This window comes from Amblyomma americanum, chromosome 10 (assembly GCF_052857255.1).
Source record: "Amblyomma americanum isolate KBUSLIRL-KWMA chromosome 10, ASM5285725v1, whole genome shotgun sequence".
NCBI lineage: Eukaryota > Metazoa > Arthropoda > Arachnida > Ixodida > Ixodidae > Amblyomma > Amblyomma americanum.
The window spans coordinates 27,104,308-27,120,250 of NC_135506.1; the positions used below are offsets into that span (position 1 = coordinate 27,104,308).

Below are 15,943 nucleotides of genomic sequence, written 5' to 3' on the forward strand. Positions count from 1 at the left end.
ACTTTGATATATCCTCGCAATGCAGCACGCGCATGAGGTGAAGAAAAAGGAGTGGTAGAAGAATAGCCCGATGACCTGGCGGCCACCACGCTATATTTTGTCAGTAAGCTCAGCCGCAAATCCTCATATGAAGTTTGCCTTGAAACACCTGCGCAGCTTACCATCTGCTTATTCGGTGCCTGTTAAAATGTAAAAAAAAACAAGAATTTTTACCCTGTTTTCGTGACCACTGCATGAACGATGCAAGAGCTGACGCAGCTAGCGACGCGCACGCAGGCACACACGCACACGCACGCACGCACGCACGAACACACCCACGTGTGAGTGCCGTGGCTGTTTTTCCATTACATAAAGTAAGGCCGAAGTCCTATTTTAAAGCGCTGCCACCTGCCGAGCGCTGCCCCGCAGAATGTAATGAGCGACGGTTGTAGGTAAACCCTCATGCAGTGTTTCATTCTGTGTAGTGTTTCTTCTGCACCAGTTTTGCTAGAAGTCTTACAAGTGGTTGGGTCGATCTCTATCTCTTACCTCACAACGATTTGACCACTTTCTCGGAGCCTGTAAGGGCCACGTTGAAACTACGACTTATTAAAAAGAATGGCGTCTACGAGATTTCGCATTGCCATCGTACAGCTAGCTGTGGGGGCGAGCAAATCCGAAAACCTGGCCAGAGCCCGAGACCACGTCAACAAGGCAGCTGCGAGGGGCGCCAAGGTCGTGTGCCTGCCTGAATTCTTCGGCTTTCCCTGCAGCTTCCCGAACTTCCATAAGTACGCCGAACCAATCCCTGGCGAAACAAGTGAATTCCTTTCGGACGCGGCCGGTGACAACAACGTGTACCTCATCGGTGGCACAATGGCTGAACGTGTGAACGACAAGCTCTACAACACATGTCTTGTGTATGGTCCCGACGGCAAGATGCTTGCCAAGCACCGCAAGTTGCACCTCTTTGACGTTGACATTCCCGGGAAAATGACGATCAGCGAGTCGGAATGCTTCGCTGCGGGCAACAGCCTGACGGCTTTCGAAACCCCTGACTGCAAGGTGGGCCTTGGTATCTGCTACGATATACGCTTTCCAGGATTAGCATCACTTTACTCCCAGCAGGGCTGTAAGCTTCTGTGCTATCCGGCTGCTTTCAACATGGTGACGGGCCCGCTTCACTGGGAGCTGATTCAACGGACTAGAGCGGTCGACAATCAGGTGTACGTCGTATCGGCTTCGCCGGCAACGAATAAACGAGACTGGTACGTCACTTGGGGTCACAGCATGTTGGTAGACCCGTTAGGCAAGGTCGTCGCTTCGGCGGGTGCAGAGGAAGATCTGGTATTCGGCGACGTCGATCTGGAGGTCCTGGAGTCTGTGAGGAACCACATACCCATTAGAACACAGAAGAGGAACGACCTTTACGAAGTTGTGAGCTTAAACAGGGCAGATTGTGGACTGAATAAGAGAGATGACAGCGCTAACGCTTTTTCCGACGTGGTTTAGCCCCAGAAGCCAAACTTTACAAGTTCAGAATTGCCTTTGAGTTTTTGCCTCCTAGCGATCAACAATTTTCTTGAACACTCGCTTTTGAATAGAGCCTTTGTTGCGATAACTGTATCCTATGGTTTTCTGCAGTTTGCTGCGTAGATGTTCATTGCCGTAGCATGGCACATCGAAAAAAAACTCCCCTTTTGCGAGCCCACTGACTCTTGAAACACAAACTTCTGCGATAAATGGGTGTTATGACCGCGGCCTGAGCAATCGATGTTATACAATGAAAACATGTTATTTTTGGTTGTTGCGGATGTTCAGTTGTATACTGTGGCGTGGGTGTTGTTTCAGTATAGGAGACTGGTTGGTAGCAGAGCCATTGGAGTGAAGTTTTTTGCCCTTCGCAAGGGGCGTATCTCTGAACACATCTTTTTTGTCCAAATTCGGACTTCAGAAGTTGTACCTGTTTTCATTCCTTTCGAACATGACAGTTATATTACTGCTGGTTGCTCTTGCTCTCATCCTAGACGATGCACTGACAGCAAAAGTTATATCGTATCCAGTGTGGGAAGGTATCAGACATGGAGGATTTTATTTTTCTTGATAGCACACCACTTGGTTCAAGCTAAACGTGTGGTGTGATCTTATACTACTTGTTAGGCTGTTTTCTTTTTTAAAACCTTGTGTAAACGTTCAAGATTTCAGTGTCTTATACGGTTACGGATGCAGTTGCAGTGACTCCACGTAAGCCGCTTGGCTTGTCACTGCGTTCATGGAAGTAACGCCAGTAAGAATAGCAATCTCACTAGTGACAAAGAAATGACTTTTACAAACAACAACAAGCAACTGCAATTAAAAACGAACAGCACTAAAAGGAAGAAATTTGTAAGAACGAACAAGAGAACCAAGGACACCAAATTACAACAGAAATAAGGCTAGGAGTGTCAGGGTAACGGAACAGCAATGAGGGAGATGAATGAACCAGGCAAATTCATAATTTCTAAGAATGCCGATTCCTACAAATTCAGTGGATGGTGACGACAGGCTTTTCCACTTCTTATAAATAGTGTAGAGGAGTAAGACGCCTAGCTTTTGATAGCGTGTTTTCTTCTCTGCAATGATGCGTAAAAGATTTGAATACGTCGGTCACCACAAGGTATTCGCCTGCAACTGCCAAATAGCTTATGGCGGAATGTCTTCGCTAATCTCTTTAGGTTTCGAAAGTAGAGTGGTGCCTGTCGCGGAGACGGTCTGCCTAAATTATGTGAGGCATGAAAAAGCTGCAATGTAATCGCTGATTATTCGTCTTAACTCACTACAACGTAAATCCCAGCTATGGAGCTTTTGTCCAGTATAATAAACACCATGTATTTAGCCAGTACTCCAATGTCACAGCCTTTATCCTTGTGGAACGCGGTTGCCTGATATTTTGGAGACCTAGTGGCAACGTATATGCAACAATGACGAATTTACATCGTTAAAATTGCCAGTAAGGGAATGTGAATGCTGACATTAAGCCGCAGGGGATTTCTAGGGATCCTAGTTCTACGAAAACTGCCACACAATTGAGTTTCTGGTATCTTTACGTACTTCCAAAGCATAACTGTGGATTTAAGTCGTAGTTAATAATACAGTGAATGTACAGAAGTTAAAATTTTAGCTGAGTACGTTCTTGCTTTTAGCTACATTTCATTCGACTTCATGCGTAAAATACGTTGGAGAATGGGTCTCAACCCGGTTACGAAGGAAATAATTCAAGGATTTGTCCAGGTAGCTCCGGAATAGCAGAGTCCACAGTGCTGCGGCTTTAGACACAACCCAAGAACAAAGCAATATTTTGACAGTTTATTTATTTGTTGTTCAATTCTAAAAAAAGTGCGAAAAATGGGATCACCGACGCTGGCCGGAACACTGATAAACAAAGTACCCAATACTTGAAAGGAGGAAAGCTTTCTGGCGCGACAGAGTTGAAGCAAATAGGTATGCTTAAACACTAATACGCCCATATGAAAGTAAAATGTCCCCTAACACACTTATTTTGTATAAAAGGGTTGGCGTGCTAGATGGCAGCTGACTCCATTTTTTTTACTCCTTTCGTGTTTAGAGTGCAGGGGGTATCAGAAGTCTGGGTACAAAAGAGAAGCAAAAAAATTGTCGCTCATTGATGCTAGAATAAGGCGGTAACTTTTATTCCTTATGGAATATATGATGTGACCGCGACCGAGAGAAGAATGTCAATTCCATAGTGGCCCAAAGCCCTTCAAAAAGTCTCCTTGAAAAAATATTTACATACAAAACATGTTTCCACGAAAAATAATTACAGACAAAATCTAATGGCGTGGAACTTCATCGCTTTCGGCTTACTGAGCTTGAAACAATGTAAGGGCACGTCGTGAAACAACGTGGACACAATTTTTTCTCTAGTCAATACTTTCAAAACCCTGTACTTTCTGTTTCATGATTCTTGTTTCATGTTTTTCCCTTCGTCTCGACTTATCTGTGTACTGGTTTGCTAATGCATTCTCCATTACCCCACCGCATTGTCACAACAGCGGTATAAATACCAGAGAGCTCTTGCCCCCATCTTTTCTGTACCGTTCCATTGAATTTTTTATTTGTAATTAGTCCTACTTCGGTTTCCTGCGCTTCAAGCATTAGCAAAGCTATTACAGGGGCTAGTTGGTTGATCATACTGGGAACAAATACGCTACAAGCGTGTGTATGTGTCCTTTTTGTCGCTTGTAGCGCATTTGTTCCCAGTTCAAGCATTAACCAGCCCAGATTTGTTTGATCTGCTTCGTTAGATGCTCCACGTGTGCTTTAATCTAGCCGGCGTCCCTCATGTTTATTTCAAAAGTAGAGTCAGTCATACACCACCTACTTCAAAAACACAACAGAAAGATTGATGAAGTCACAACCAAAGAACGCTCAGTACAAACAGAAATTTTTGTAGTAAAACGGAATTTTGTGAAGTAACTACAGACAAGCACTACAGAACTACAGGCTAAAGAACTACATAAAAATACTACCGAATGATTGAAAAATTTGTTGTTACAACAAAACCACAAAAAGTTTTGCCCTTTTTTTGAAGAGGTTATGCCATTGTTTTCTGATTGGGCAGGCTTTGATCACCTTTGCACGCCACCACCAGCAGCATTGCGGCTTTTCAGATAACACGAATCACTACACGTTTACTATGTTCTCAAGGAGTGCTATATGCTGTATGTGCTCCGCCTTTTGCTTTTTTTTCTATTTTTCTTCTCTATTTGTGCATGTAGTTAATCTAATAATTCACACATATAGGCAGGAGTTTGCACACCTTAACTGCAGCTAGCTCGAAATGGAGCGTCATGTAAACAGCGCAGAACAAACGGGATAGAAGAAAGAGGACGAACATGAGCCTTTACATGATGCCCAATCAACAAGTAGTCCTATGTTGCCCGCTGTTGACACTGCAGCATAATGGCGCCCGGATCACCGTCACAAACCACAACACAAAATCTTAATGCACTGAATCTCAAACCTAAAACCTCCGCCTCCTGCCCTCAGAAGTGCGGCTAATAATGAAGGCCTTTATGATTTTCTGCTAGAAGAAAAATAAAAACAGCATGTGTAGATCCTGGTATATGCCCTATTTCCAGCTAGCCTAGTCGCCGACACAGCAGTTTTAAACTCAGTCCGCTTACTCTTTATTATCTTCCATTTCCGTTGACGCACAACACAAGAATTTATAGAACAGTCGCCTTCCCTACGCACCTGCAGCCTACGCACTCATTGCGGGAAGTCTGACTTGACACCTGTTTCCGTAGCGTGCTATACCAACTCAGTGTGGCCCCCGCTGTCGAGCTTTGCTTTGTCGTTGCCATGCCACGGTGCCACTCCGTAGCATATCCTATACAGGGTGCTGCAGCTAATACTTTGGACAATTTTCAAAAATATGCTTTTTGAGCTATAGAAGAGCGCTTTTTTGGGCATAGCATAGTCAGCAGTGTAGCACCCCCTTTGCCAAAAGTAACCGAACCGGTTTTTGCTTCTCAACAGTATAACAGATAGTATTGTCAGTGGTGTAGCACCCCCTTTGCCAAAAGTAACCGAACAACAGGTGTTTGCTTCTCAACAGTACGACGGATAGTATTGTCAGTGGTGTAGCACCGCCTTTGCCAAAAGCAACCGAACAACAGGTTTTTGCTTCTGAACCCTATAACGGTGCCTTTCCGGCACCCCTAAATACCGAAAGGTGTCAAACGTGAGGACAAGGGTTCACTTTACTTTACACAGACTGACATATTTAGGGCTGCCACAAGTGATTCGCTACGGGGCTAAGAAACAAACAACCGTTGCCCGGCTACTTTTGGCAAAGGCGGTCCATCAGAATTCAGCTAAGCAGCCTTGTTAACCTATATTGAATAGTGAACTTTTTAACTGTTACTGTAAGGCTGCTTAATTATTGGGAGACGTGTAGCCCACCGTAAGTAATGTCCATATCACATTTTAGAATTTCGAAAATGCAGTTACCCTTGGCGCTGTGGCCCCAATAATTTTGCCCACATCGCGCAAAAATGCATGCGCTTTCGAGAAGCTTGCAGGCAAAGCAACCTCTCCAGTGCACGAAACCTGTCGAAATAGCCAAAACTTGTTGGGCCAGAGCGCCGAGGGCAACCGCGTTTTCGAAATTCTAAATACTGATATGGATATAAATTACGGTGGTCTACATGCTACTCAATAACTAACGAACCTAACAGTAATAGTTAAAAAGTTAACTTTTGAATATTAGTTAACCAGTCTCATAGTTAGCCCGTCTCATCTGTATTCTGACGCACTTCACCGCTGACAATGTTTTGCGGAAAAAACCCTCTTCTAACCCAAAAAGCCAATTTTTAGAAATTGTGTAGAATCTTATGGAGATACCCTGTATGAGTGGACAGGCGTCATTTTTTACCAGAATCACTGATGAATATGGTGAAGAAAGCCTCTAAACGGTTTGACGGTGTCCACGGTCCTCATACATGGAATCTGGAAGGCCTTTTTGATTATATGTTAAATTAATAATATCATCAGGATACGTATACTCTGGTAGGCGTCCTCTTTGCAGCTGAACTTACTGTCTACATGGCAGATTTAAACCTAATCCACTTAACTCTAGTTATCTTTCAGTTCCTCTTACGTGCATGATAACAAAGGTCTTATAAATCATGTCACTTTCTTAATCCGCCCCGCTCCCTACGCACTTACTACGTTGAGGCAGATTTGGCGCCAGATAGCGTAGCGTGCTGTACCGCTACTAGCGACACCTGCGGTCTAGCTTTCATTTGTCTTCTTCAAGTCACTGTGCCACTCCGTAGCATATGCTATATAAGCTGGCAGGACGAACCCTTGGAAGGATTGCCGGGTGATTCCAACTGGAGCGGGAATCATGGGCCGAAGGTAAGTGCTGCATGCGAACCTCTTGAAGATCAGAAGGCGACCGAGAGAAGAAGACCCCGATAGCTGTTGAGGAATCAAACCTGACGTTTTAATGTGAGAATATTAATGTATAATATCCTATTTTTAGTGAAACCGATTTTGTTACTTTATTTTCGCGAATATGACACACCGCTAAAAGCATACCGGTTTTTCAGCGGCACTTGTTAGAAATGGTTTCCATAGATATACGTTAATGAATACACGTTACAAGTGTCGTCACAGTGCATCATTGTGCCCTCTCAAATTTTTTGGAATTACGTGGAGTGGTTAATGGTCCTTAGACAAGGTTATCCCTGAGATGAGTTAACGAAATCGAGCCACTGGTGTAGTTTGAGTACATTGTGGGGCCATAAGTAATGTTTTTGCATTACGTGAAACAGGTGAATGTCGCTGTGGTAAAATAAAGGAAAGCTCTAATTCGTACCACGTAGACTTCTACGAAAGGCCATTATATAACCATTCCCTGAAATCGTTATAAGAATCACTCCTGCTACCACACCTTAAAATAAGTATTCCACGTCAGTCCTTTAAAATTTCGAACCATTCCAAATTTCGCGCCTTTCCTTTTTATATGAAATTCAAAACGAAGCTCCAAATAAGTTTGAGCGGATCTTTAACTGCGCTGAACAACAAATTGGCAGCTTATATATTCTTAGTACCAGTGCCGGTCTTCGGGTTGACAGTTGTTTGGCTTAATTCTCTTGTTTATGGGCTTTGTTCATCCCACATCGTTCCGTTGTATTGAATTACCATTATAATCCCCACCATCCGCTTTTCGCTTGTTAGGTAGCGCCATTGTCGAGCAACATGCAGTGTAGACTGTCCAGCCGCACCGCTGCTACTTGTGTACGACATAGCTCTCGCTTATTTGGGGAACGGCATCCCGCTAGCGCGCCGCCGAATTCGCCTCCACATTAGGTACATTTAACATAGCGCGAACCGCTGCCCTCCACTATGCATGCGCTGATTGGTCCCGACGGGAAAGGCGGGCGTGCTGTTAACGGGAACGTGGCGCCATCTGGCTCTCTCAGAGCGATCTACGCGTGCGCAGCGGAGACTGACGGTACACGCTATGCTAACAATATCTGTTATCATGTGCTGCAGTTCGCCGCTGGTGGATCGAATAGCGCACTCTCGCCCGGCACACCGGTTCGACAGACTACACCTAGTATAGCTTTTGAACCCACTAATAAGTCGCCTTTCTGTATCGCATAAATTCACCACGATGCGGTACGAGTCATACGACTGCTCTCAGCGTGCGATCTCCGTTTGCAACACATGTGGCGGGTGATCACATCCACCGTACGGTGCGAAGAGCTGCGGACAGATTTATATCGATATAAAGCCGTGGCTGCGTTGCAAAGGTCTGGTGTCGGCGTCGAAAAAAAGGAACACGTGAACGAAGCTAGAGAGACCGCTGATGCAGTGCTGCGCGTCTTCACTTAAAACAAGCTGGACAGTGAGCATGAGCGTAGCGTACTGATTTGTCAGCTTCCTGCATTGCCGCTTGAAGATTTTGCGTAACCCTCTACACAGAAGGGAGCCACAGAACAGAAGCACTTGAGCGTGGGTTCTAGGTCTCAGTCTTCCATACCACTCGAACTAGCCCGTCTCTAGTGATGGTTTGTTTCAAGAAGCTACAGATTCTTCGAGAACCTGCATGCATAAGGAGACATATATTATTTTTGTGAAGAAAGAGAGATATTAAACTTTAAGTCATAACTTGGAGTCTTAAACCACCAAACCTTTTTCTTCCTAAGGAGAATCGCACATGCTTTCTGCCATGTTGTCGTAATCGCATGAAGTCGCTTCACCTTGGAGCACCCTTGCTCATATGTATCTTTAAAAGCAATCCTCGATAGCGCTTCCATGGATTCGAATGAGCAGGTACTCTCTAATTTCAAACCTACTCCATCAAAGCAGACTTCACTGGACACAAAGGACATAAGAGATCCCATCTTGCTCAATGCTTGCATATACACCTGCGATCCCACGGTCCTGAATAACCTTAGTCGTTCCCTTTAAACTTTCCAGCTGGACACTCGTTGCAGTTTTGTGCACCGCAACGCTTGTCCTAACCGTGAAGGGATTGAGTGCCTCCAGAGAAGTGGACAGACTTGCCAGGAAGGTCGTAGACGAGCTGCAACGTAGACTGTACGTCATCAATCAAGGAAATGCCGTAGAACGGCGCGACGCTGGTGAGTTGAGAACTTGACTTCCAAGAAAGATGAAATCCGGCCAGCTGCGTACGTCAGAGCGCTCGTGACAGGTAATTACGGCCATTGTAAACAAAGACGTAAACATCTCTCCTACTGCATATTCTTGGGAATGTCACCGCATAACAGTATGAATGGTTCAGCAAAGCGCATGAAATCCGGCCAGCTGCATACGTCAGAGCGCTCGTGACAAGTAATTACGGCCATTATACATCAAGACGTAAACATCTCTCCTACTGCGATTTTCTTGGGAACGTCACCGCATAACAGTGTGAATGGTTCAGCAAAGCGCAGGTCAACAAGCATTACAGACAGTTGCGAGGGCAGAATTGAAGTGATTGCAGACTTTCGACCTTGTAGCGTTGAAGGCGGGTATGTACAAATATACAGAAGAGATGCTAAGTGCAGCTGGTGCTGGAATTGCATTCTCACCGATTGTACATTTTGCTCAGGCGGTTGTTGCTGCCTCTGAAGGAATCGCATCGTACATTCTCCTCTTCTTAGACGTCTTCTTCATTCAGACCATCTGAATAGCAGCGCATTTTATCTATCCAGAAGACTATAAACCACAATTCGCACACCGTGGCAAAGAGGTGTACCTGTATCACATGGCATCGGCTTGCTAAAACAGCAAAGTAATAGAAAGAAGGAAAGAGCCGAGGATTGAGCGATGGTAGGAAATGCTGCTGTGCTCCGACCCGAATGTTCAGAGCAAGCTGGCCGAAAGGTTAAGAGCGGCTGCAAAGTACAAATGATTACCGGGATAGGGGGACCGACCACGAATATTAATGAAACTATAACGTTTTCATCATCATCATCTTCTTTTTTTGTCCGGTAGGCTTTGGCAGAAAACCCGGAATGTGACGGATTAAATGCGTTTCCTCTCTCCATTTCTGCTTCTCCTGGCAGGAGCTCTCACTGATCCCACGCATTTTTTTTCGAGGCTTTCTTCTCCGCCCGGAGTAGTCTACGATGAGGGCTGAAATAAGTTTTGGCGCTCAAGTGCATCGCCGTCGTTCTGCTGGGTTTCCCCCGCCCTTCTTCTGGGTGTTTCTAAGACTCTGTAGAGGACCCTATAGGCCCACTAAAACTGCACGCGGAATCAATAATAGCGAGCGGTGGAACTTTGATGTTCTACCATAAAATAGCGGATAACCTGAAGTGGGCGAGAGAAAAATTGTGTGCGCATGTTTTCTTTTTTTTTTACCTCACTCTACAAGCCATCCCTCTTGCACCGTGGAAATGTTATACCATATCGCTTTTCAGAGTCGGAGCGCATCCGAGTGTCGGAGTTTGGGTGCCCATTTTCTGGCCCCCAAAAGCGAAGCCAGCGGGCCCTGAAAGCCGAATCCCGAAGTGCACGCGCCGCCTCCATCTACGAAGAGGCTACCCGCATAGTTAAATCACGGTGAGTGAATACATCAGAGTACAAAACATACGCAAGCATTCGCGCCCATACTATGGAGACGCACACTGAATCTGCTTGCACGCCATCTTTTCTTCTCGTCGCGGCTTTTATGCAGGTGAGATTCGAAATTAACTGTAGTGTTCATGCTCGACCTTTTCACATCGGGAGAAGTTTTAGGCAAGCTTCTAGGCTGTTATTAAAAACTTAACGGTATATTAATTGCAGCCTAGTTATACACCGAAGGCATTATCAGGTTAGCCTTGTGGAGCTTCCGCCTTCGGTGGCGATCGTAACGAGATACGCAGTCATCTACGAGCTACACTCTTGTGGAGAGACACGGACTTTGCTTGCATTCATTCTTTATCCATATGCGACCGCCACTGTGCACTCTGAACTCGAATACGCCTATATTGGACCTTATGCTGTTTTCTCTCCTTACTCTTTAGAGTGTAGGTATTCGATATCGCAGCCTTGGGCACCGTAGCTGCATGGCTACTGTGTTATGTGTCTTCAGAAACGACTGCCAAAGAATAGTTGCTGCCGGCTCTTATGCCTCTTTTCTTCTATAGATTAAGCGCAAGCGGTCCCGGGGTTGCTGATGGAGTGCTCGCGCGAGTCAACCAATGGTTGAAGAGGGAAAAGAGCGATTCGTGCGGGGTCTGCCCCGTTCAGACTCCCTCATCTTGCGACCCCCGCAAGCCGTACCGGGAGCCGGACGGAAGTTGCAACAACCTGAAGAATCCAACCTGGGGTCAGGCTTACGCCTGCGAGCGGAGACTGCTTCCCGCTGCGTACCAAGACGGTAAGATGGTAGTGTCTACTGGTCGCAGGAACATGGTCGGGGGCAGCTCTGATCACTTGGCTGAGTGGTACACTCAGTTTAAGCCATATGGCTCTTGTGACATCACTATTGTTTAACTCGCAGTTCCTTGCTACAGGTATACTACACCGACAATCTGCGTGGAAACCCGCACTGGTGTAAATATATGAAATTATATATAACCAGCATACTTTTGTTTTGCAAGTCGATGCTTACACTGCAGTTTAACTAATAAATGAAGAAGGAGGGCCAAGAAATTCCTCGCGTTTAGTACGCATTTTGGACATGCTAAATATATAGCAGAAATTTTCAGATCGAAAGACTGATTTAGGTGCCAGTTCACGCAACAAGTCACCAAAGATGCAGTCCCCTGCAGAGTGTTTAAGTAAAATGAGCTATAAAGAATGTTGAAATGAAACACCTTTGGGTACAGTCATTATTGCGTTGTCGTTATCACGTCACATGGATGCGATGCTGCACTTTAAATATTAATGCAACCAAGGTATAATAACTGGCTGCGACTCATAAGAGCAGGGTGGAGACCACATTAGTTTAAGATGCTGTGTATCCAACTTCTATTATTCAAGCTGTTCTCGATTTTCTTAATTTGACCTTGTGTTTTGCCGCGGTGGCTCAGTGGTTAGGGCGCTCGACAACTGATCCGGAGTTCCCGGGTTTGAACCCTACCGCGGCGGCTGCGTTTTTATGGAGGAAAAACGCTAAGGCGCCCGTGTGCTGTGCGATGTCAGTGCACGTTAAAGATCCCCAGCTGGTCGAAATTATTCCGGAGCCCTCCACTACGGCAGCTTTCTCTTCCTTTCTTCTTTCACTCCATCCTTTATCCCTTCCCTTGCGGCGCGGCTCAGGTGTCCAACGATATATGAGACAGATACTGCGCCATTTCCTTTCCCCAAAAAACAATTATTATTAATTATTACTATTGTGTTTTGCTCCACGATAGCCTCAGTTGCTTATGAGCCCATAAACATGAACTTGCTAAATGCAATGGTCCCGCCGCGGTGGCTCAGTGGTTAGGGCGCTCGTCTACTCATCCGGAGTTCCCGGGTTCGAGCCCGACCGCGGCAGCCGCGTTTCGATGGAGGTGAAACGCTAAGGCGCCCGTGTGCTGTGCGATGTCAGTGCACGTTAAAGATCCCCAGGTCGTCAAAATTATTCGGGAGCCGTCCACTACGGCAGCTCTTTCTTCCTCTCTTCTTTCACTCCCTCACTTATCCCTTCCCTTTTGGCGTGGTTCAGGTGTCCGCCGATATGTGAGACAGATACTGCACCATTTCTTTTCTTCCAAAACCAATTCGCCAATTCACCAAATGCAACGGCAAGAGGCCGAAGAGGCTGGTTTTCTTTTTTTTGTCTAGAAGTTAATATTCTTTGTAAAAAAATTGGTTATTAAGCCGGACGATCAGCTATTACGCCCTTTCCGCATCGTCTCTGCAGGCATCAGCGAGCCGAGGGCGGCCCTAAGCGGTCGTCCGCTTCCAAACACTAGGCGGGTGTCGTACAAGATGCACACAGCGAAGGAAGCTCCGGACCGCCGTCTAACTCACCTGACCATGGCGTTCGGGCAGTTCCTGGACCACGACCTCACCGCCACACCTCCGGGGACTTTGCCACCCCTCGAGACATTTCTGGGGGCAGGTTCGTGCATTCAGAGAATAGTTTGCGGTTCTATGGCTGCTGCTGTAACATGATGAAACTGCGGTGCTGTACATGCCCGGCAATATGTCCCCCAAAGCGCCATGTTTGACAGAAACATTGCGACGACAATTTTGTGCGCTGAAGACCCCCTTGCACTGCTGGTACGGACAGATTGAAGCCGTATTCTTTTCCAGCGAACTGTAAAAGAGTGTGAGATCTGTGGGCGCGACGAAACAATAGAACGCCTTCTTTGTAACTGCCCTCGGTTTCAGCGTGAGCGTGCACTCCTGGCAGCAACACTCCGTCGTTGACATCTTCGGCCCCTTACTGAAGCCAAGATTCTCGGTCCTTGGAGTAAGCCTTCATCGCAGAGGACAGCTTTGAAGGCACTTTTCAAGTTCTTGGAGGTCTCAGGACTGAGTGCAAGGTTTTGAAATATCAGTGTGGGATCTGTGTACCCTGCAAGTAATGGCCAACGGACATGTGTAAAAGTTATCCTCTCCCTTTGTTCTCTCCCCTTTCTATCTCTCGCTCCGTTCCCCTTCCCACGTGTAGGGTAGCATACCGGGCGCCGCCTAGTTAGCCTCCCTGCCTTTCCGTTTGTCTTTCTCTCTCTCTCTCTCTGTAAAAGAGAAGTTGAAGCTGTTGTCGTTCCCTTCACAGCTGAGCGTCGCGAACGTATCCAAAATGAGCTAGTGGAGGCTTTATTGATAACAGGTGGTTCCTCCGTGAAAAATTGAAATTTTGCTTATAGCTATGCGGAAGTTGGTATCTGTTACCTCATCAGAGATGCCAGCGGAATCATTCTCTCAATCTCTTGCACTGGGCATCACCGAAGGTATATATCGAATGTAGCCGTATGGCTGCGCTTGGGTTGATGCCAATGAGTAATTACTCCCTCTTTATATCGAATTATATGTCATACGAGCAACTCATTTTCTAAAAAAGAATCTGTGTAGAACTATAGCCGCCTTTACATGAATGCGACAGAATGCGTTTTCAGTCGATTTCTCGAGGGGAACGAGAACAGGTTTTGAGAAGGAAAGGCACGACTCGTCCTCTACTCTTTTCCTCGACGTTTTTGCACTTTCCCTCAAAGAGTTGTCTGCAGCCGACTTCTGTCGCATTCATGTAAACGCGACTCGTGCGAATAATTTGCAGTAAGATGGCGCCTGTATCCTTAAATGCGTGGGTCACAAAGTGTTTGCGTCTCATGGGACATTTCGTTGTGTCCGCCCGACCCGACGTCTCCCTCACTCGTGAGTTTGTATCCCTCTCATCAGGATTCCAGACCGGCTTCAGCAATGGCACCGTGAGCTGGGATATCGAGTTTCCCCCGGATGATCCGGACTACCCCATTTTCAACCGCACTTCGCTTCCTTTTAGTCGTTCCCTACCATGCTGTCACTGTCACGTGGGTAAGTTTCTATCGCAGGGTCTCAAAGCTGGGCAAGCGGGTTCCGTTCAATGGTTCGGAAATATGGCCAGACAGGAAGAGAGAAAATTCTATGCAACACATGGAAACAATATCTTAGTGTTCACAGAGTTCACACAAGCATTTTTGAGTGGGAAACCGTTATCAGCGCAATTCTTTCATAAAATGCAAAATTTTACTATAACAATCAATGTATATACAGATCATCCGACGGAAGTCTTGATTTTTTTTTCTATTAAAGTTTTTGCTATCGCCAAAAATGTTCCAGGTTGGTTTTCTATGGGAATCTTAACTGTTCGATGCGACCGATGGAAACACTTTAAAAAAAAGATTTTGCTACATATCAGAAGAATTGACCATTGCCTTCAGTATTACGGCAAATGTTTCTTACAATTTTGCACTTTTCAGAAATTTCGTCCGAAATTGCTGGACTGAAATTATCAGACGCTATATCTTGGGACATTACGTGTGCAGTGGGGAACACTGTTGCTCAATCCTGTTAAGAAAGGTTTAAACAGTCGCGTTTCGAACGGGTTCACAACAAAGAATCACGTTCTTTTTCGTATCTTGACTCAGTTGATTGCAAACAATTGTGCCGTGAAACCGTTTTTTCCTGCTTATTTGTCGCGATGTTCACTCTTCTAAAAGGCTGCCGTACAAACTAACCCAGTGTTAACTATTTAGAAAAACGTCAAGAATCATTAAAGTCGTAGACGACATAGGAGAAAGTTTCCGCTTTATTTCTGCTATTTTAATTACAATTCTTGGTAATTAGACCAAATTATTCGATGAATTCTTTGAGATACGTGACAGTTCAGAAGCACTATCCGAAAAGAGAATCTCATGTCACCGGTGTCACCGGTGGTAACCGTAAGACCTTCGCATGTCGAGTACGGTGCTCTGCCATCATAGGCACGGAGGCGACGGACTCGCCCTCTGCTTTCGAAGGCATTGAACTTAGGTGTTGGCTAACCTTCAGAGTAATCACCAGTGCCACACTGAACCATGGCGATCAACCTGGGTGCCCTGCTGTAGGGCGAGCGCCACGTGAACCCTGACCGAAGGTGGGGTACATGCCACTGCAAGAGAACCCTCTAGTGGGAGCTTCGATGTCAAGCACGGCGGAACTTGGTCACTCGCTATGCAACGAGCAGACATGAATAATGAAGTTGAGGGTCTGGTTAAGATATGTTTAGAATGAAGCCAACAGTTGTAAGTGTGCTTGAATTAAAAATTAGCGCAGTTTTAAAAGAATTAGTTGTGTTAAAGTTGCAGGATGTCGCTCTTCGTATTTCGCTTTGTTCTAAAATATTGGCAGTTTTCCCGCAAAAGAAAAGTATTATGAGCGTCCTTAAAACCGAAATATTGACTGATCCTGCTACCATGACGTAAGCAAAACAAACGGCCTCATGAATAAGTTGCCAAAACATCGGTCACGAAACCTGGATGTCGAAGGTTAGATTCAT

General features: G+C 45.7%; 1 protein-coding gene and 1 pseudogene across 1 annotated transcript; both read left to right on the forward strand.

Annotated features, from left to right (window-relative positions):
• The first annotated feature begins 413 nt into the window (after positions 1-413).
• On the forward strand, positions 414-2,904 carry LOC144106337 (omega-amidase NIT2 pseudogene; annotated as a pseudogene).
• Positions 2,905-6,469: 3,565 nt separating this feature from the next.
• LOC144108093 (thyroid peroxidase-like) lies at positions 6,470-15,535 on the forward strand. Its single transcript, XM_077641374.1, has 7 exons — positions 6,470-6,903; positions 8,977-9,140; positions 10,425-10,566; positions 11,136-11,368; positions 12,842-13,042; positions 14,326-14,491; positions 15,457-15,535. Exons 1-7 carry the CDS (start codon positions 6,893-6,895, stop codon positions 15,533-15,535), a joined length of 996 nt encoding a protein of 331 aa, XP_077497500.1. The 5' UTR covers positions 6,470-6,892.
• The last annotated feature ends 408 nt before the right edge of the window (positions 15,536-15,943 follow it).

Bases quoted from the DNA above. Each gene is read 5' to 3' on its own strand.
- LOC144108093 (XM_077641374.1), top strand. The intron at 11,369-12,841 runs GTAAGATGGTAG...TCGTCTCTGCAG, and splicing joins TCCCGCTGCGTACCAAGACG to GCATCAGCGAGCCGAGGGCG. The intron at 13,043-14,325 runs GTTCGTGCATTC...CCCTCTCATCAG, and splicing joins CGAGACATTTCTGGGGGCAG to GATTCCAGACCGGCTTCAGC.